Source organism: Sminthopsis crassicaudata, chromosome 6 (genome assembly GCF_048593235.1).
Source record: "Sminthopsis crassicaudata isolate SCR6 chromosome 6, ASM4859323v1, whole genome shotgun sequence".
NCBI classification, from domain to species: domain Eukaryota; kingdom Metazoa; phylum Chordata; class Mammalia; order Dasyuromorphia; family Dasyuridae; genus Sminthopsis; species Sminthopsis crassicaudata.
Window position 1 is genome coordinate 220235798 of NC_133622.1, and position 22750 is coordinate 220258547.

Sequence of the window (22750 nt, forward strand, 5' to 3'; positions counted from 1 at the left end):
AAGAGATATCTTTAGATTCTCATATCATTCATTCAAAAAATCATTTTACTTCTCATATGAGATTTGCCATACTGTCTTGTCCACTTGTTCAGTTGTGTCTGACTGACCCCATTTGTAGTTTTCTTGGCAGAGATACTGGAATAACTTGCTATTTTCTTCTCCAGCTCATTTTACAGATAAGGAAACTGAAGCAAATGGTGAAATTACTTACCCCAAATCACACGGCTCATAAGTGCCCAAGGTAAGATTTGAACTCAGGTTTCTTGACACCATACTTAGTGCTCTGTATCATCTAGGTGAATTCCCCATTTTGAATTTTCTCCACTAAAGTTTTATCATTGACTTATCTCATGGTAGAAAAGTAATTCTGGGTTCTTCAAACAAAACCCACCAAGCATAAAATCTGTCAGTCTCTCATACTGAAGAAGCTTTGAGTTGAACTCCTCCATAGACTGCTTGATTCCAACATGAAGCTCAAATCCACTAAATTCAGAAAGATTTACCATCAGAGAGCTAACCATCAGGTGATGATCTCATGAAGAGCATCAACTGATGTGTAGGTGGTGTTGTCACCTGCATTAGTGTAAATAATTACCAGAGTGTTGAAATCATGGGACCCCAACATGTTGAGATGAATCCCTTCTCGTAAGAATGTTCAAATAAAGACACCCATCCAAGAACAACTTTATTTAATCATCACTCCATAGAATTACAGAAAAGCTAATTAATTAAATCTAACTAAAATTGATTATGTAAAATATGTCATATCCTTCCATTGGCTCCTGTTAAAATTTCTATTGGGGCAGACCTCCTGGACTAAGATCCCCTAAATTTTCTATCCCTGGCATAAATCACAGTATAGAGGAGACTGCAGACTCAATTGCTTATTCTTGCTACCCAATTTTTTTTTAAGAAATGTGTACTGACAAATTTTCTAAGTGTTATGAGTAAAAAAAAGGAAAAGGAAAGAGTAAGAGAATTGGGTCCCTTTATAATAAGAGGTTTCTTGACCTAGGTTTTGAAAGATGCATAGAATATCAATAAGTACAACTGGATGGGTAAGGGGGAAGTAAAGGGGACCTTTCTAGACATAAGAAAGCTTGATTCGGTATAGAAGCTGGTGAATAGAAGTATTTGCAGGGGTGTGTGTGACAGGGGGAGCAGGGGAGAGAATGGAAGGGAAGAGAAAAATTCAGAGAACGGGAAGGGAAAAAAAGAGAAGAAAAGAAAGAGATTCTATCTAGTTGGAATATGGAAGGCATAAATTAAAAATGACCTGAAAATAATAATTCATATATATTTTTTTCAAATTGACAAGGAGCTGAAAAGAAAGTGGTAATTCCTGGCTTTTTAAGGAGAAGGGATTGTATACAGATTGCTAATATATTTGACTGACTGTGTCCGCCTTTAATTATTTTCATGGAATGTCAAGAAAGAAAATGAAATGAACTGGAGTCCACCAAATTATTTCTTCATAAATTATTTGGGTGGAGATAAAGGACTGCTGGTGGGGGTGAATGAGAGGGAGATGCTAAATGTAAAAATAAAAACAAAACCATAGTTACCTTTTGGTTTGCAGGAACAAAGCTGAAGATACCTAAGAGACCATCAGGTAGACCTACCATTAAGTCGTACGTGATCATTTGAAACCTGTATGGTGCTAGAATGGACTCTCTGGCTCAACAGTCAACATTTCCATAATATTCTATATATTTGGGTATGTATCTCATTACCTTTCCTTGATTTCTAGAAAACACCATTTTGTATCTTGGGTATACTCAAAGTCTAATTGAGTTAGACAGGCAAGCAGACAGTGACAGAACAAAAGGGACCACCCCATCCTGAGTTTTTAAGGGAGCCGGTGGGCAATATTGAGATTGCAGAGGGTTAACAACAGGAATCACTCTCCTGGTTAGCCCTCCCAGTCCCTCTGAGGATTGGTCATTCAAACCAACTCCTGCAGATTAGAAAACTAGAGTCAGTATACATCTTCATCTTTCTCCACAATGAGCATTATCTTGTCTATGTGATATCCCTCGCCACCAACTGACAATGGGCTACAGACAGTTTTCTAAACAAAAGAGGCAATTTCCCCAAACATGAGGAAAAACACTTTGTACTTTTGAGCCTAATATGGAATTTTCTTTAAATGTTCAAATTTGGTTTGGAAAATTTGCATTCATCTAAATTCACGTTGTCTTCATTCATTTTTTTTTAAATGGCTTCTCTACTGTAATCATTTGTTTAGCGGTAGCTGAACGAGGCCGATCCCTGTGAAGGGAAAAAAAAAAAAGATACCAAACTCAGTAACAGTCGCTATTAAATTAAAAAACAAATTCATCAGAATCGATGCATTAAGTTTGATAAGATTTGTAAAATTTATCGAGACAGTTCCTTCAAGGTCTGGTGTGAGTTATGAAATCTAATTTTGTTTTCATAGCTCTGTGATAAAATTTTATCAATGTTATAAAAGGGGTCTTTACCAAGACTGACCGGAAATCTGAACTATCTGGCCAGGCAATAAAAACACATTCCTCAACTGCAAAGTGTCAGACAAGCAAGGTTTAACGGAAAATTGATCGATAAGTCTTCCTTCTACACTTGAGTGCATTCACTTTTCCCTCATAGGATAATAGGTTTTTTTTAATGGGTTTTCCATTAATATCAGACTTTAGTGTTAGCAGGAAAAAGAAAGACATAAAAAGAGAGAGAGAAGGAAAGTTGTTATCTCCTAATGGTAAGGTAGCTCTACTTAGGGTTTTCTTTAGAGAGTATAAGTGCAGCTGGCTTTCTGACTTTTGTAAGAAAGCCATGTTATTTTATTTTCTTTTTCAAGGTAGACAGAAGATACTTAAAGATATATAGAAGCTATTTTCATATGCTTATTCACTGTTTTTTTTGGTCTCAGTTTCTTTGTATGTCATAATTTCCTTCTTGAGGAAGAGGGAAGAGGCTAAAGATATATGGAAGCTGTTTTCATATGTTTAGTTACTTTTTTCCCCTGAGGCAATTAGGGTTAAGTGACTTGCCCAGGGTCACACAGCCAGGAGGTGTCTTGAGTTCAGATTTGAACTCAGGTCCTCCTGATTTCAGGGCTGGTGCTCGATCTACTGTACCACCTCGTTGCCCCTGGTCACTTTTTTTGACCTCAGTTTCCTCATCTGTGAAATTGACAGTATTATAATCGATATTCTCTAAAGGACCGGTAATATAATTCTCTGATTCTTTTATTTAAATAAATTTAAATAAAAATAAATTTTAAAATACAAAGAGTCAAATGTAGTAAGAATTGACATTTATAAGGCGTTGCAAAATTTACAAAACAGATTGCTTATGTTATTTTGATTGAGCCTCAAAACCACCATGTGAGGTAGGTAGTACAAGCAGCATTATCCCTATTTTATGGATAAGTAAACTTAAGTTTTAAGGAGTCAGGTGACTCATTGAATAGAGGATGGGACATGAGTTCAAATCCAGCCTCAGACACTCACTAGAAAGTCACTTAACTTGTGTTTGTCCTACCTCATTGGAAAAAGAAAGGGTAAATCACTCTCCTGTCTTTGAGAGTCACAAATAGTTGCACAGGACTGAATTACTAAACAACAATAAACTTGAGTTTTAGAGTGGTTAAGGGACTTGATCAAGTTCATGTGGCTAATAAATATGAGAAGTGAGATTTGAACCCATGGCTTGCTAACTATAAGTTCAGTTCTCTATTATATCATGAATCATGAAACCAAGAGATTTTAGGTTCCAATTCTTTCTCAGACACTAACTTTGGTCAACTCCCATGGCCTCTCTGACCCTTAAATTCTCATCTCTAAAGTGGAGACGAAAATATGTAAACCACTTATTACAGGGAAATGTGCATAATTAAAGAATTATACAAGGTAGTAACTTTTATTTAAGTGACTGTAGCATAAATTTCTGAGTTTAAACTACTTTGAAAAAAGAAAGAAGTAGATTTTATCTGTAAGAAGAGGAAGGTGAAGTTAAAATTAGAGAAAGTCTCTTCATTTCTGAGTTTTCTCATCTCTAAAATGGAAATGATATTAACAATATATGCTTTGCGGGTTGTTGTAAGGATCAAATGAGATGATATTTGTAGAGATTTGACATATAGTGAGCATTTAATAAATATTTGTTTCCTCTTCTTACCCCCTACCCTTATTCCTAGAGCTAAGGGCAACATTTCTACTAATGGGCTTCTACCTACCAACAACAATAGGAACATTAGGAATCATAACGAGTGCCATAGTCAGGTTCCCAAAAGAACTCAACAATAGAATAATCAATGAAATGGAATCTAATAAGATGAATTTTATAAAGAACAAATTTAAAGACCTATCTATGCTCCAAAGCATTGTGATGCCACAGAAAAATCACAGGATTTGGAGCCAGAGGACCATGAGTATATTTGTTATAAGGGGTGAGAGGGTTGAAGGGAGGTAAGGTATATTTTTGTTGATTAAAAAAATAAAACTTTAATAGTACTTTAAAAATTTCACAAAGAGCTCCAGCTGGATCTTGAGGCTTTCCCGGCAGACCTCTGTGAATAACACAAAGGTAGGGAAGTTGTATTCAATGGATCTCACGTTGTGCCCTCAGGTGAACATCCTTTGCCTGCTCTGAATGACCTTGCTCTGCTATTGCTAAGTACCCTTGCTATGTTAGATGGATTACTGATCGTCTCATTTCATACCCGGCTCAAATCGAAGGTACCAGGCTGGCCTGGCCCTGGTTTAATATCACACACTACTTTGGTCAATCTTATCCTGTTCATGGGCCGAGATCCTGCCTCCTCCTACCATTGAGCATACAATAGCAAATCCTATTTAGAAATCACCTACACTGGCTCAGTTCCAGTCACACACGGTCTTTGGCAGCAGATGCTTCTCCACAGAACTCTAATGCCAAAAGGTGATGAACGTTTTGGAAAAATGTTTGAATATTTTCAGATTGTGTATGATATTACATGCCAGAGCCACCGAGTACAGCCTGTGAGGGAGTGAGTTTTATTTTGTGATTTATGGAATGAAGAACCTGGGGATGTCATGGGATTAATTTCATGGGAAAAATTCAGATGGCCCCACATGATGCCATTTATCTTTCCCTAATTTGCCTGTACCAATGGCATGCAGTTCACAGAAGGGGCTCCCTCTTTTCAAACACATAGCCTCTCTCTTTTTTAAGAAGACTGTCTTCCTTCCAGGGCAGACTCTCTTATCTATATCTATATCTATATATGCATATGTAAATATATGTCTATATATATGTCTATATATATACATATGTAAAGATATGCATATATATATATATATATATATGTATATATATATATATATTTATAGGCCTAAGTGGAAGTCAAGGCAGAGTTATCCACTGTCAAGGCAGATTATATATATATATATATGTACTAGCTTTCTGCATATATTATAAATATATGCAGAATGCTAGTACATATCTATATCTCTCTATCTATAGCTATAGATGTATAGATAGATATAAATATATTTGGGCCAAATGGAAGCTAAGGCAGAGGCACAGTCATCCACTGCCTTCAAAGTATTATTTTTATTCTGAAATAAGAATTGTTTGAGACACTTGACAGGTAGGGTCTCCTTTGTTTTAGTTTATTCGAATTTCTGTTTTCTTTTGTTTTATTTTTAGGGAAAGATCCCAGATTTCATAGCTATCACATGGATATAATGGAAATTATAATGGACATTTCCTCCACTTATACAAATTCAAAACGTATCCTTGGGAATGGGAATTACTAATTTTTGTTTTTGTTATTTTTATATCTCCATGCCTGGCACAGAGTAGGTCCCCTAATAAATGGCTGCTGAGTGATTCATATAATTACTTTGAAACTTAAGAGACTTTCTCTTGCCAATAGCTATATAGTTAATAGGTGTGAGAAAGGCCTTGATCTTATATCTTTCTGATTCCAAAGCAAAACATCTCTCCATAAAATACCATATTTTCTCTTGTTATTATATGTCAAGAATTGTTGTTAAAGTAAAAGGAGCTACGTTCCCAAGACAAGTTCTTGGACTTTTTTTGGCAGTCTGGGGAAGTCAATGAATCTCTCCTCAAAATAATGTTTGTGAGTGTATAAAATTAAATGAAAAAACAGCACAAAGGAAATCAAAGATATTTATATAGTTATTAAAATACTTTAAAAATCAGTTTACAGACTCAAGATTAAGATCTCTCTCTTTGGACTATTAATAAATAAAAGATACATTATTAGAAGGCATAATGATACTCCCTCAAATATATAAAATATCAACAACAATGCAATTATAGAATTAATAGAAGAGAGACTTTAGTGCACACAAGTAGAATATAAATTCTAGACCACATTAATTCAGTCCGATCACTTAAAAAATGGTAAACTAAGGACCGGAGAGAAGACTTAATATATTCAGCAGGTATTGATTTCATTAATCAGGTGAGCTTATTTCAAATAAGGATGAACACTCTCTACCTGTAGAAACACCACAGATTTCCCAGAGCAGATTAACTCATTTCACAAGGCAAAGTGCAGGTGGGAGGGGAAACATGCTGAAAATTCATTTTTTCCAGGAGCCACTGTGATTTAAGGACTTCACATCTCTCCGTCATTGGTGATGGCAAGAACTAGTATTCATGTGAAAAGTAATCCGTACCCATAGAAGATCACACTGATAAGGCATGTCTCCTCAGCACTCTGGGATTACATATTAACTAGGCTGGGAGCACATATGGTGAAGACAAATAGGGCAGTTATATAAGCTAAAAGAGAAAGTAACTCCCCAAACAGAGGAAGAGTGGTTGAGGACATGGCAAGTTTGCCCTCCCTAAAATAGAAAAAACACAAATCAGACTGGTTGTTTTCCTCACCCTCAAAATTATTATCCTGCTTAGTGGAAATTAATTCTGCAGGTAGCACTGTACTGGCATTATGGAGTTTTTATGACCTTTAAAAGAGAAAGACTTTATCACCCTCGGAAGGAAGTTTAATTATCATAGGAAGCTTTACCATCTCTAATCCAACAACTCTGATCTTCTACTGCTTAGCACCTTGTGGCAAACTTGGGCTTGTTAGCCCTAAACTAAAATGATATTTTCATGGTTCCTTTGGGCAACTGTTACATCCTTACATTTTGGCTTCATCCCTGCTCCCCACTCACCCCAAAACCCCTTGATCAGACACTGGTCCAGGAAAGTTAGAAGGGACCATCAGGTCCAGCCTCCTTATTTTACACATCAGGAAATCAATTCCAGAGAAGCCACTTTTCCAGATCATTAGTACATATGTGAGGGAGGTTTTGACCTCAGGTTTTCCGAACCTTAATTCTTGTCACTCTGTCTACTATAATACACTGCCTCTCAAGTACTATCAATGACCTTGGAACACAAAGCCATCCCAGACTGCTCACCTTGGGGTCTAGTATATCACCCTGCCAGGTAGCTTAACCCATGTGCTCAAGCACAGGAAGGGAAAAAGATCCTTGGGGAAATACACGGGTCAGGCTTTCCTGGTCACCTTTCCAGAATAAGAGCAAGATTCCTCAGCATACAAGGGGAGGAAAATACTCCTGAAGACCCACACCTTGACTTCCCAGCAGCACCTGTCACTGAAGTCAACCTTTTAAGTCCTTTCTCCTTCCTTACACGTGAGTACCTTGTGTTAGCAGAAGTGTGAGAGTTCAGTTTCAATGGTTGCTTTGCTGTGATTGGAATCACCAGTAAACATTTCTGGGGTTCACCCAATTCCAGATTTTTTTCCTGTTTTCTTACCACTATCCATTGCTCTCCAGGTCATATTAACACATTGGAAGATGGTCACTCTTTAAGGAGTCCCTTAGGGAGATTGTATATAAACTCTTTCTCAAAGAATTGCCTTGAATATCTTTTAAAGAGTTCTTTTTATAGAATCAGTTCCCCCATATTCTGGAAACTAAGACTTAGTAAGGTTTTCTGGCTCTTTGGCTCATGAGCCAAATCTAATATGTAGATTATTTTTGATTAGGTAAAAAGAGGATTCCAAGGGTCAATTTAAAATTACTCAGTTGACCCATTTGTTTATACAGATTTGAAAGGTATTGGGGGAGGAGTAAAGAGGAAAAAAAAACAAAAGAAATAAATAAAATAACAAAAGTATAAAAAGTTAGCAGACTGTGCAACAATGATGAAGGAAAGGAAAGGAGAAGGAAGAGAGATGAACATGGTAGGGAAAGTGGAGGGAAGCAGATCAGCAGATCTTAAGCAACGGCAAACATTTTAAAGCCCTCTGACCTTCAGGAAGATTTTTCTTTTCTCCTCATCTGTCCTTCCCAGAAACTAGAGTTGGGAAGCCAAAAGGGAGTTCTGTCTCAACCAGCCTAGTCAAACTATGTATGATTCTGAAACATCATTTCATTGTATAAAAGTGGTTACCAGCTCAGAAATAGAAACAATAATTTTGATATCTTTCAAGGACAGCCCGGGAGTTGTTGATTAAAATTTTTATTTCCTTTCATGTGAAACCCTAGGGGGAGAAAGGTGATTCTGATGCCTCCTTGTGGTTTGTAGATGATTCTAGGTTCTGGAAGGTTAGACCAGCAGGTCAAAAAGTACCAAAGGTCCTACTGGGCTGACCAGCCACTAAGTAAATGTCTGTTTTCAGACAATCAGCCTGGATAAATTCAAAAAGGATTATCATCAGAAGCTTTTATCATAGCAACTCATGAACATGATCATCATTGCTAATATTCCCATAAATCATTAAGGCTTAGAAAGTTTTTTTTAGTTAATTTTTTTTACAAATATTTCATTTTTCTTTACAATAACATTGGAAGGTAAGTGCTATTATTTTGCCTATTTTACAGATGAGCAAACCGAAGCAGAGTTAAGTGACTTGGCCAGAATCACACAACTAGTAAATAGCTCTAAGGTCAGATCTGAAGTCATATCTTACAGGTCTGATGCTCTTTCCACTTTACCCCTAAATGCCTACTAGGTCGAGGAGCAGTGGGTAGCCAATTTCTAAGAATTACCGGGACCGTTAAAATCATGGCCCCTTAAATATGGAAGTATGGGTGTTGGCCAATACAATGCAAAATCATGATGCCCTGATATCTTGACTTGGTTTTATAAATAGCTTGTTTTTCTTCTTTCTGTTCAGAAATATACATCATGTATATATATATATATATGTATATGTATATATATACGTATATATATATACATATACATATATATACGTGTGTGTATATATATATATATATATATATATATATATATGAATATATATGAGCAAATAGTGCGTTGATAGAGGTTTCATATTAGGAGCTTCTAAGATTAGAAAATGTCATAGCTAGCAGGAAATGCTCATCAGAAAACACCTGTCAACAATGGCTTCACCCACCAGAGCCCCTGCTAAGTGGTCTTGGTTGATGTTGCCTTGTGGCTGTTTAACGCAAAGCATCCCGCTGTAAATGATTCCCTTTTATGTCAAATTCTAGTTCATAGAAAACAGAGCTCTTTCTACTTACCAGCCTTCGAAACAAGAAGCTGTGTGCAGAGACAGGATTGAGTCTGACCTATTTGTCTGAAATTTTCAAAAAGAAAAATTGACAGTCACTGTTGCAACCTGCCAGAATTCCCCATTAATAAGTAACTTTGCATCTGATTTCTTTCATAATCTAGAACAATGTGAACTCATTACTCTTATTGATCACCTCCCTTCAAATTATACTAAAGAAATTTGCCATCTCAGGGAAATCCAATTTCTCTCAATGAGCAGTTGCAAGCACACCATTATTATTGGTTAGTTCGGAAAGGCTAGGCTGGCTGCCGGCATTGATTTCTAAGCGAATTTTGTTTTCTCTGCAGAAGAAGAGACCTGAATCTGTTATTTAAAAAGCCACAGAAAGTATTTATGGGTCTTTTGAACACAGACACAAAAAATGGTATGTCAAAATTTTATCTCGATACCAACCTTGACAGTACCCCTTGAAGCCACAAATTTTCCTTTGCACTTTTGGATAACGGTCTCCATTCATCAACTTTTGAAACTGAAGCAGGTGTGGAGATGAAAAATCTCCCATTTGCATACCTTGTCAGACAGTCTAAAAATGCGGGCTCCAGTGAGGCTGTTGGGATTTGGCTGTAGGCGTGCTGAGAGTTTCTCCTTTGGGAACGACCACATTCTTGTGGCAACTGTGTGCCCCCACATTGGATCAGGCAACAGGGGATTAAGGTAGGAAATAAAATAAGGTTCCCTTGAGAACAACATCTTACAGATGCTGCTGGACTGATTTGCATCTGGAACACCTTGCCAGTATTTGTAAATGGCAGGCTATAAATTTCTCTGAAAAGTCCCTGGGATAGAGGCAGTCTGTTTTAATAAATAAAATGGCTTCCTGATGATATGAAAATATTGAAATCTGACATGGGCACATAGCTAGAACTGATTAAAACGTGATAAATATATCCCCAAAGGAAATTACTCAATTTATTAAAAATCTAGGGTTGCCGAACAGGGCTAAAAATCGTCTTCCATTTTGGCACTGGCTGAAAAATCTATTTACTGCTGTTGGGTGACCCAGAAAGTCAACCAAAGAGGAACATCCATAAATAAAAAAGGAGCAAGAACTGATTTTTTGGATTTCTTTTTTTTGCTAACTTACAAGTAGCTCTGAACCATGGGTGCTACCCCGGGCAAGCTTTGAGTCTGTGAAGTGAGTAACTGTACCTCACCAACAAAATGTGATGTGTTGATGACTGTTATATTGCATCTGAAATCCCATTTACTAGTAATAGAAAAGTTCAGTTAAGACTTTTGCCTGATGTCTCTGGGTGCTTTGTATCGCTGTGTGTGATATTACCAATTTTCGCTTCAGGAGGATTCACATGTAAGAGCTCAGATTTTCACAGAAATTTGCACATTTGATCCAGGGTGAAATTAGACCATTTTCATAGCCAATCTACTTTTCTTTGGTGGCAGTCTGATAAGGAATTTTTTCCACATATGGTAATTTTTTAAAAAAATTCACAAAAATGTGGAAATCTCAAAGAAATGACTCTTTAGGATAACCCATTGACATAGCAACCCTATAGGGCTGGCAGAAGAAGAGACTTCACTCTGCTGGCTTCAACTTCATCCCTAAAAATAAAGATAATGCTAAAAATCAATCGCACATTGAAGCCACAAAACTTCTTTAATAAAAACCTAGGAAGCTTTGAAATCTCAAACCAGAGGGGTCCTTGGAAGGGCAAAGCACCGCTAATGGGAATGTTTTGTGTATTTTCACCTAAATGGGATTTTCTTTCTGGAGCAGGTCCTGGCAGTAGGAATTTATACATATAGCCCTGCAGATTTGCAGAACTGGGAGTAAATATCATGCCATTTGCAGTGATTACCACGAGCCCCCTTCAGAAGAAATGATCTACTGCTTCCCGAAGCACATTAAGGTGGCGGGTTGAGGTATGGGCCTGGCTGAGCTATTCTGTACACACTTAGCTAGGTTGCAATTTATTTTCAGGCAAGGCCATGAGGTGCTTCCAAAGGAGAAGAGGAAAGAAAGAAGAGCATTTGCTAGGAAACTTTGCTCTATGAATAGAAACCCAAAACAAATTCACCAGTGTTTTACCTTAGGGCACTATTGCCTTTTTTTAAAAAGGGGGTTAGGGTGGACGTTATTCTTATGATGGAAAAAAATTAATGAAGTTCTTCTTCTTCTGATTTATAATTGGGATAGGAAAACTAGAAATATCCCTCATCTCTTATTCTTTGGAAAATATCCTTTGGAAGTTTTTCCTTAATTTATTATCTCATATTTTGAATCCTCTTTTAGATTCTGCTGTACACATAGCAGTCTTTTTTTTTCCTATTTGTTTCTTTTTCTATTTTTAATGTTAAGTTTTAAATAAATAAAAGTTGTTTTAAAAAATCAAAAAAAGAAAGTTTTTCCTTGAAATACTGCATTGTGCTTATTTTCCTTATTTAAGACAGGTATGTTTCTCAAACTACATTCTCTGAATCATCTGTTAGCAATGGTCCTTTTTCACTGCTCTTGGAAAGGACATTGAAATGTCTTCCATGGATGATACTAGGGCTTCTGCTACAAGCAGCAGCCTAAAGGTAAATGTTTAACAAGAGATTCTCCAAGGACAGGAGAAGTATGCATAATACATTCTTAAGTTTAATCTGCATTAACAGTTTCTCCATCAGACTGTCAAGTCATAGATACTTGTTAAGTGCCTGCCATAAGCTAGGCACAATGCTAAGCACTGGGGATGCAACAAGAGACAAAAGCATTCTCTCCCCTCAAGGATCTGACAATCTTACTGGAGGGAAAACAAGCAAACACTAACTATATAAACACTATAAGTATATATATATATATATATATATATATATATATATATATATATATATATATATATATATATATATATATATATATATATATATATATATATATATATATATATATATATATATATATATATATATATATATATATATATAATATTATAATTATACTATATGTATCTATATATAAATTCCTTGATGAATAAGGAAATAATGAAGAATGTATGTATATTATATATACATATATATGTAAATTCCTTGATTAACAAGGAAATAATGAAAAAAAGAGAAATTATTACAATTAACGGGATGGAAGAGATGTAGTTCCTTAAATCTAACCTATCAACAAAACTAATCAAACCAGGATCTATAACATCTGCACAATGAAAATGTCCCAATTGGCTCCCACCAGCTTTATGATCTGGTTCTCGCACACACCTGAGCAGGTTATGAATAAAGTTGGGTGGGGGGAGTAGAAGTGAAAGGCAAGATGAGTTTATGTGGCCTTCATTGAGCAGAAACACTTTCATTTCCATTCAGCTAAATCTGGATACTCAAAAACTAGGCCTTGAAGCCCTAAAAAGGGCTTTTGACTATGTATGGCCTATTAGATTGGAAAGGGTTTTCGAGTGGAGTTAATGTAATATTCCTTCTCCTTTTACAGATAAGAGTGTTAAAATGCACCATCCTAAGTTACCCGGGGAGTAAGATGCATAGGGAAGATTCACATTCAGGTCCTCAGATTCCTAAATCAAAATAGATACGAGGTAGGAAAACCACCTTTGATAATCTAGAGTTGACGGGCTTTTTATACACCTCACTGACTACAAGTCATGAGTTTTATGAATTCCCTAAGCTTCCCCCAAAATACAGCATTTTTCCATTGAGTAGGATGAATTAACTTTTGGTATTAACTAGTAGCTGCCGTTTTTTTTTTTCCTGGAAAAAAAATAGCCTTAATATAGTAATTTTACTGGCATTACTTAGTCTAGTTTTATTGGATTTCCAGGAAAAGATTTGAGGCATCAAATGTCATCCTATGTAAAATGTGTAAGGTAATAACTTCTAAGACAGGCTGCATGAAATTATGGTCGATTTATAATCGTTATCTCATAGCAGATATGTCAATGTGTACACATCAAGTATTATAATGAAACAGAGACCAGAGCATGGCAATTCAGATAGGAATTAATGGAACAGAAACCCACCTTGGATTGGGGTCTCTCTATGGCAAACGCAACAATATCTGTAGCATGAGGCCCCTTCAGTTTTCTGATACGAGCATAATTTGCTCGCATGGACACCCGTTGCTTTATATCTGAAAAAAAAAATTTAGAAAATAGATCAACACATTTATGGAGTCATTTTTTGGGAAGGGGTCTTGGTAGCCCTGGCTATCTCATAGTATATATTTTTTCCTTTTTAATTTCTCAGATTATGTGTGTGTGTGTGTGTGTGTGTGTGTGTGTGTGTGTGTGTGTAAATATAAGTATATATCTATGTATATGTATTAAATACAGAAACATTGCAGTTTAGGGGGAAGGAGAATTCTGAACATTCTGCCAGGTGACTCTAGGCTGGGCAGAAATAAAACTCAAAAAAATTATCAGAGGTCTATGAAAGATTCCAGTTTAAAGAACGAGAGCAATCCTAACAGCTGCTGGCTCATCTAGATCTTATAGACAAACAGCATTCATTCCTTCACCGTTGTTTAGGACTTGCTTTGATTTTGATGTGTTTTTGCAGAGTGAAAATTATCCAAACATTATTTTGATTGTTTTTGCCAAATCCGATCCACTTTCAGGCAATCTGAGTGACTTTTCCATTATTTATTTCTACATTCCTCAATTTCCCCGCATCGAACTATGATGCCTAAAAAAAGAAAGGTTATGGCCGAGTGCAGAAAATTCCCCCACTGCAGTCTAGCCAGTATGTCATAGGAAAGTCATGTGTGGAATGAAAGCTTTCCCTGGCAGTTAAATGCCCCCAATGCCCATAAATGTAGTGTGCATTGGAGCCAAAACCAGGCGTAACGCACTCCAAGTGCCTCAGTCTGTCTCCTTAGGAGTCTTGTGAAATGTACCTTTTGAAGCATTCCAATTATTTTTTTAAGGAAATAAAATAGAAGAAAACAACTCATCCATCATACGCTTCTGAAGTAAAACCAAATGAATGCCCTTGACACCAGATAGATTTCTCCAGTGCATCTGTTACTCTCTGGGAGGAAATCCCTTCATTTCTCCAGGCCACAAAGTCACCATGTCAAGACCCACACATCCCACAGGAATTTATTCTGTGCCCTCTTGTGAATCTACAGAATTAACAAATGTCGAGAGCAGGTACTCCCAGGAAGCAACTTCCAAAGGAAGGAAGTATTCATTTCAGTAATGGTAATTCACCGTGATTATCACGGTGGATCCAAAAAATGGAGCTGTCTGCCCACCTCACCTTTCCGACCGGTACCTCCCAAATGGATAAATTGATAATGAAGACATTGTTTGCATTTCTTGTTTTATGTAATAACCTGCATGTCCACTGCCGAGAAGGCAGGTTATTTCTCTCTGACCCAGATATTCTCTTATTTCAGTTGACTTCCTAAATCAGCCACGTAATAGGGGCCAGGGTGTACAACCTCAGAGTTTCAAGGCCCCAGAACCAGGCTATTCTGGAAGATCCCACATGTCTGTTCCCTAATCACCTCCTGGGTTTTCTGAATCTCTTTGACTAAACTATCTACTGAATGTTGGTTCTCCATGAACACTTATGAATTAAAAGGTCTGGGGAATTGTTGCAGACACATGGCGAGCAGTAATAAGGATCTGGGACAAAGGATGACCTTAATGATAGGGGAGAGCAGAAGATTAGGTGAGAGTTTGGGCTCAGAGTTCCATAAGGCTGGGGAGGGGGAGCATCCCCAATCTCACTTTTCTTACTCTGTACCCCAAGTTTTTCAGCTCTATTTTCTAACTTGAGCCTTTAGGACTTTTTACACTCCTCTGGCCTAACATCATCATCATTATCATCATTGCTATAGTTTTGAAAGCTTCCATTATGTATATGCTGAATATACATTAAATGTTTTAGGGGGAAATGTCTAGCATTGTTACCAACGTATCCAGATCTTAAAATTTCCTGGTAAAAATTAGTTGTTTGTCCTTTGTTCCCAAAAAAAGACCATGGCATCAGGACTTGAAAATAAATTGGATTTAAGTGAGAGAGGGCTGTGCAAAGTCACCAGTCTCACTTTCTCCCCCAGAGACATCTGGGTCCAGTGTTCAGATATAGATCAGTACAACTGGTGTGGCTCTGCATGCAGTGGGAGTCCTTGGCCCTCTTAAGCTACCCTGTCTCAGTTTGACAGAGGCACCACCCATTCAGTGCTTAGGCTAGGTAAAAAGTCTTTTAGCTACTCCAAAAAAAATAATCTGGAAGGAGAAGATCCTCAGGGTATCTGATCAAAACAGAATTACAACCACTCTGAGCCAATCAGAGCCCAAACAATTCAACTCTAATCCCTAGCACAGTAGAAAGGAACACTCAGAGGTTCCGTTTTCAAACTATACCATTACTGATTATTACAAACTATACCATTACTCTGACCATTACTCCCTGTGTTACAAAGGAACGAGCCACTTTATCTCTCTGGGGTGCAACTTTCTTATCTTTAAATTGAGGGGGTTTGGATAGATAGCATCTGAAGCCCTTTCCTTATTCAGGTCTATGGTTTGGTTTATATTTTTTTCATTTTCACTTTTTTCTTTTTTAAAGTGACATCAATTTGCCTGAGAATTCTCTGAAGAATGTTTTGTACTTTTGTTACTATATCATGAATTACAAGTTTTAAATTTATCAGGGCAATAAATAACTTGCAGATCTATGATGATTTAATAGTTCACAAAGCTCTTTCTTTACAATTTCATAAGGTCTCTAACAAATATTATTCCCACTTTACAGATGAAGAAGCTGAGGTTCAGAGTAATTAAGCAATTTACCTGCCAGTTAAAGAGCTAATAAGCATCAGAGCCCAGGACTCAAACAGAAACTTCCTAGTTTGACATATAATGCTCTTTTCATAGTAACACACACTCAAGTCTACAAGATGAGTCAGCAAGAGAGGAAAAAATACTTTCAATTTAAATATAACATATTTACATATTTATTATATATGCATAGTATATAATATATTTATAAGTATTGGTTATGAAAGAAATGAGATAAAAGATGAAAACTCAGTGCTAGAAATGGTGGCAACCTGTTTTGGGGAAAATGTTGGCTTTGGAACCAGAGGGTCTGGATTCTAATCCTAATTTAGCTCTTTGCTACCTCTGTAATCTTGGGCTAGCTGTTTAAATTTTCTGAACCTGTTTTTGTTTTTGAGGGGACTAGATTACATGATTATTAAGGTTCCTTCCTACTCTATATAAATGATCCTAGACTAGGGATTACTTTTAAAAAAAAAGGAAGAAAGGAAGCCTAAAAATTGTTATACTTCTGGTTAATAAAATGTTCAAGATTAAATCTTCAGAGGTATAGTGTACAGTATTCCTCACTAAAGCACTCTCTTTGGGACTTAGGCTTACCTTATCAAACAGACCTTTTGACATTTCTTTAAAGAAATTTTCCTTGCATGAGTTCCACAAGTAACCTTACCCAGAATCCTTCAGTGTAGCAAAGCATATGGAAGTAAGATTCCAGTTTATGGTGAAATTTAATCACTAGAATATGACATTGTATGGGAGAGGGAAGCAAAACATTTGCAATGTTCAAAAGGGATTTTGAAAATCAAGAGGCTTTATTCATTCTGTAGGGTAAGGTTTCAAAAATAAATGAGCATTTACCAAGAGGTAATTGAAACCTGATAAATTTTAAAACATGGAGTACCTTTCTGGCTTACAAAATGGTTTCCAGCAGAAACGCAAATGACCATGTCCCTCTTAATATCATTCCAAGATGTCAGGGGCTTTCCATCCAGGGTGTACATGGTCTTGGCTGGGCACATCATCCCAAGGCGCAGGGAGCTCTCATTCAGGAGCTGAAATGAAAAGGGAAAGTTGGGGCAGAACAAATCATAATTGTTAGATTATGGTGACGGTGATGAAACATTAAAGTTGGCAGGGCACTTTACCAAAATGTTCCTATTTGAGCCAGAGACCAGATATGGAAGCATGGCACTGTCCACTTGTCATAGTCCACGTTAGAATGTAAGCTCCCTGAGGGAAGGGATCATGTTTTTTGTTTCCCTTTGTATTCCCAGCACTGGGCACATTACCAGAAAGGATGTGCTTATGAAACCTTTGTTCAATGAATGATTGACCGAGATAGAAGCCAAGTTTCAGTAATACTTGGACCATTCGATCACCTCAAGGGAATCAGTCAATGTAGAAGAGTGTAATCTCTCAGAAGACTCCAGGGTAAATAATTCATCATGCATTGTCCTGGCACACAGTAGGCAGTTAATGAATGTTTCTTGATTTTTGAATGAGTCAAAAGGATTTGGGGTATTGATTCTCAATTTATTTTTAGTTTCAAGATTCTTTCACATTCTTAAAAATTATTGAAGATCTCCCTACACTCACAAGAGCTTTTGTCTTATGGGTTCTATCTCTATATTTACTGTATTTGAAATTAAAACATCATATTATGATGAAAATATCTTTGACCTTGAGTATTCCCTGAAATGATCTCAGGAATCCCTGGAGACCCTCAGACCACAGTGATTTGAGAACATCTAGTGTGATCCTAAAGAGGTAGTCTTGAAATCAGGAAGATCTGGATCAAAGTCCTGCTCTGTGACTCTGAACAAAACTCTGGACATCCACAGGAATCCAGGGTTCAACGTGGATATCAATCTGCTCCAGGAGGAGGAGTTTCCTTATGTGGACATGTCAAAGGAAATTATTTTAAAATAATTAAATTAATTTTTAAAAATTGGTCTGTAAAATAAAAATACATTTATTAAGGCCTTTTTGTTTCTGACACTCAGGCACTTCCAGATCATCAGTTCCAAGGACTGCTGCCAAAAATGAGCCCTCTGCCCCTGGAACCAAGTAAAACAGTGTGGGGAGGATCAGACGTTTTTATTTTTCTTCAAAGAAAAAGATGGCAGCGCCATGGAGTGTATAGAGTACTGAGCTGCAAGTCTGGGGACTAATCCTTCCTCTGTCTCTAATGTGACCTTGTACAAGTTATTTTCCCTTGATTTCCTTACCTATAAAAATAACAGAGTTGGACAAAGTGATATTTAAGATACCGTTCAGCTCTAACAGAGGAATGCTTTTATAAATCTATTTTAAAAGCACATAATTATAAATTGAACATATCATCATTCCATTGTATTATTGTTTTTAATTCCAAGTAGAAATTCTGCTGAATGCATTCTATTTCTCCTTGAATTATTAGATGAAGTACAACCAGTTATAAGACTATTTCAGAGATGATCATTTTAAAGCCATTTTCAGGAATAATCTTTATTTCAAAAGATGCGAGCCACATACAGTTGATGTGTTAAATATATCATTAGCTCTCCCTTTTACAGATGTGCCCCCCACTTTAGACAAGAAGTGAGTAGTAATTGGAGACTTCAGCTGTCTGTAGAATGGTGAGCTTTCGGTTAAAAGTAGAGCAGCTGATAAATTCTTGATTTGACTCAATTATTCTTCAAAAGTAGAGGAAGCCAAAAGGTGAACTGCTATTTTTGACCTGATTATAACCACAGAATCAAAGAAGCACAGCATTGGAAGAGACCTCAGAAGCCATGTGGTCTAATATACAGCTGTGGAAGAAATAAGGAACCCCTGGATACCATAGGGAAAATGAGGGGTACATTAAGAGGTCATCATTTGGGACAGATAATTAAGGGTGAATTACTTATGTAACCTTGGTCTGTAAGTAATCTTGATGACGATAAAGACAATGGGGCTGAAGATAGGAAGGATGCAAGCATTTACTAAGTACCAAGTGCCAGATACCTTGCCATGTGCTAAGGGAACAGAAAGGACATCTCTGCCCTGAGTTATTTATATTCTAATAGGTGAAGACAGAGCAAAATGGATTTTCTTTGAAAGGTGGGGGTGGAAGGAATATCCAGGATGGAGGTATGGTTTTGAAGCCCAGAAAAGTCACAGCCTTAGGAGGAGTGTCAAAGCAGACGGGCCTGGATCCTTCTACAAAATTCAGGATCCAGAAGGAACTTACCACTATGAGGGGAACCAATCTAGGACAGAGTGAAATATCCCCCCACATTAAGTGGTAGGCTGCTGCAGGGTGAGGAGGATCTGGGTGCTGATGGAAGTTCCAGGATGGGCCAGCAGTAACAACTTCATGGGTTTGAAGTCCAAAAAATCAGGAACAAAGCCAGGAGGATAACAAAGATAAGAGGTGGAACTGGCGATTTTCTTGGTATGGCCTCTTTCAACACAACTGTGCACTTTTCTGAAACTTAAGTCTAAGAGAACTGTGTAGTTTTAGTACCAAGGGTACCACAACTAGTATATGCCGGAGGTGAGACTTGAAAGTAAACCTTCAGGGTCAGCTCTCTATTATTCTTTACTATCTCAACTAAAAATAATAAATCCTGATATTTTGATTCAATTCTAAAAAGTACTTATTTTATCCATCCATGAGATAATCTATATCACTGGACATGAAGGGATGTCATGATAGAGATTTGTCCTGGAACTTTTTCTATCTGAATTCCACCAAAGTAGGATCAAAATAAGAACAGAGAACATGAAATAGTCTATATCACCTGAATGGATAATATAGCATGATAGAGATTTGAACTGAAACCTTTTCTATCTGAATTCCACCCAAGTGGGATCAAAACAACAATAACAATAGAGAACATATATGTGGTGATTTAAGGTTTGCAAAATGTTTGGAATATATTATTTCATTTGATCCTCACCATAGTTCTATAAGATAAGGTGGTATTATTATTATTATTATTATTTCCATTTTCCACATGAAAAATTGAAGGTGAAAGTTAAAAATCCTGTCTGAGGCAAGATTTGAACTCAGTCTTACAAAGCTCTATCTACTTCACCCTGAGGGGAGCGCATTTCAGAGTTCAGAGACAGGATAGATAGGCTTTCACTAACTATAATTCTACTAGAAAAGATATTTCAAGATATATTTTTAAAAATCCTCAAGAATTAATTCTAATTTAGAAGGAAAGAGGCAGCTATATAAAGAGACTGATGTGAATACAAAGGAAATTCAGTGAGTAATTTAGATTTTTTAAAATGAAGGCTTAAGTGGGTAAATTGAAGATGACTATAAAAGAGAAGACATTTTGATAACAGTGTTAGAAAGTGCTAAACTCTAGATGAGCTAAGGCTAGTAATGAATGGGGGGAAGGTTTTTAAAAAATTAAGACAATTTTTTTTAAAAATTAAAAATTATATGGGATATAAGAGGATGAGGGAGAAAAAGAGATGACCTGCCGACAAGGTGGGCAGTTCAAACAGCAAGACAAGTGATGGGCAGCCTGTGCCCTCCACTGTTACCTGAAAGATGATAGGATAGGAGACCTGGGAATGTTTGCCCCCTTCCCCTCCTCCCACTTCTTCCCATGAAAGACTGCTGGAGGTCATTGAGAGGAGGTTGAGAAGGTACAGAGAGGTTGTTATCTGCACCCTTGAAGGGAGTACCCACATTGACAAGATCACAGATCCATTGAAGTATCATCAAAGTGGGGAAGAGAGAGATGCTACAAATGAAGGAGGAGATCAGTCCTTTAGGACCAGACAAAGCTTGGCCAGACAGTGGAGTAGACCGGTTTTGGAATCTGAGCACCTGGCTTCAAATCCCAGCTGTGACTTAACTACACACCTGACCTTAGGCACACTGCCTACCTCGTCTGCACTTCAGATGCAACATCTATAAAACCAGGGAGCTGGGATAGGAAGGTAGACGGTGTGACCCCTGTGATCTCCTCCAACTCCAAAGTCTATGATGCGATGTCAGAGAAAAGCTCTGAACCTGAAGAGTTAGTTACTAAGCCCAGAAGAGAGAGCTGTTCTGGTGTTCTGGAAGACACGGACCCAAGTGGAGAAAAGAGTCATTTTGGCAAAGGGTGGCCAGAGAGAGGACTGTGGAAACTGAGTGGGGATCACAATATAGAATTTTCCCTCTTTTTGTTGTTTGCTTGCATTGTTTTCTTTCTCATTTTTTTCCTTTTTGATCTGATTTTTCTTGTGCCTGATAATTGTATAAATATGTATGTATATTGGATTTAATATATGTTTTGACATGTTTAACATATATTGGATTACTTGCCATCTAGGGCAGGGGTGGAAAATTTGGAGCACAAGGACTTGCAAAGATCAAAAGCTTTAATGAAAAAAGAAAAATTAGTCATGCATATGTTTTATAAATAAAAAACTTTAATGAAAAAAGAAAAATTATCCATGCATATGTTTTTAAAATAAAAAGCTTTAATAAAAACTTTTTAAAAGAATTCAAAACATCAAAAAAGACAGGATGGGCAGGTAGAAAGTTGTTGGATCAGCTGGACTTTTCACATTTATGAGAAAAATAAAAAGCTAGCTGGTGTGGCACCAAAATTTTGGATAGCCCTACCTTGATTTGCTATATGAATGTACAAAGAAAAACATTGAAATATGGGTTCTACTGTATTCATTATTATTAAGATTTACTATAGACAATGAACTATTCTAGGAAAATACAAAAGGGAATAAATAAAAATCTGTCCTTGACTTGAAGTCTTCATTACCCAAGAGGCAGAAATAAGCTGTGCATGTGGATAAAAATAAGACTGACTGGTTTTGTTTAGATCTGGATCTATAATTTCTTTTGTACAGCCACTCCTAGGATTATAGAAACACAGCATTTGAATGATTAAAGGAAATTCAGAAACCATTGGGTCCAACAGTTCCACAAAAGGAATCTCCATCATAATATATCCCACAACTGGTAATCCAACCTCTTCTTAAAGGCTCCAAAGATAGAGAACTCACCACCACTCAATGCAGCACAATACACTTTGGAGCAGCCCAAATTATTAGGTCATCCCTCCTATTTTCAAGCCTGCATTTGTCTTTGTAAGACTCTCACAAAATTATTCCTTGTTCTACCCTTTGGGACCAAAGAAAACAGATCTGATCTCTTCTCCTTATGATGGTCTTTCAAATATATGAAGATACCTACATCTTTTCCTCTATAAATAAGGGAAACAGGCCCATTTCCTGCAACTGGATTTCATATGACATAAACTGGAGACACTCTCAACAACTTATTAAAGTCTTTCTTAAGCCACAATGCCCAGAATTGACCTTCATACTCCAGATGAGGTCTAAGAAAGCATAGAAAAAGTACAATGGAATTATCACCTGATTCCTGGAAGCTGGACCCAAGATCACTTTTTTTAAAAAATCCTGC

At 36.9% G+C, this 22750-nt stretch overlaps 1 protein-coding gene across 1 annotated transcript in view; it reads right to left on the minus strand.

The window, feature by feature from the left end:
• Positions 1-1686: 1686 nt before the first annotated feature.
• The window catches only part of DCDC1 (doublecortin domain containing 1), a 105819-nt gene continuing 84755 nt past the window's right edge, over positions 1687-22750 (minus strand). The window contains exons 16-19 of the mRNA XM_074276633.1: positions 17231-17381; positions 13558-13667; positions 9525-9580; positions 1687-2271 (exon numbers count right to left, since the gene is read on the minus strand). Coding sequence (XP_074132734.1) covers positions 2205-2271; positions 9525-9580; positions 13558-13667; positions 17231-17381 — 384 coding nt within the window. The 3' untranslated portion in view covers positions 1687-2204. The remainder of the gene's footprint in view (positions 2272-9524; positions 9581-13557; positions 13668-17230; positions 17382-22750) is intronic.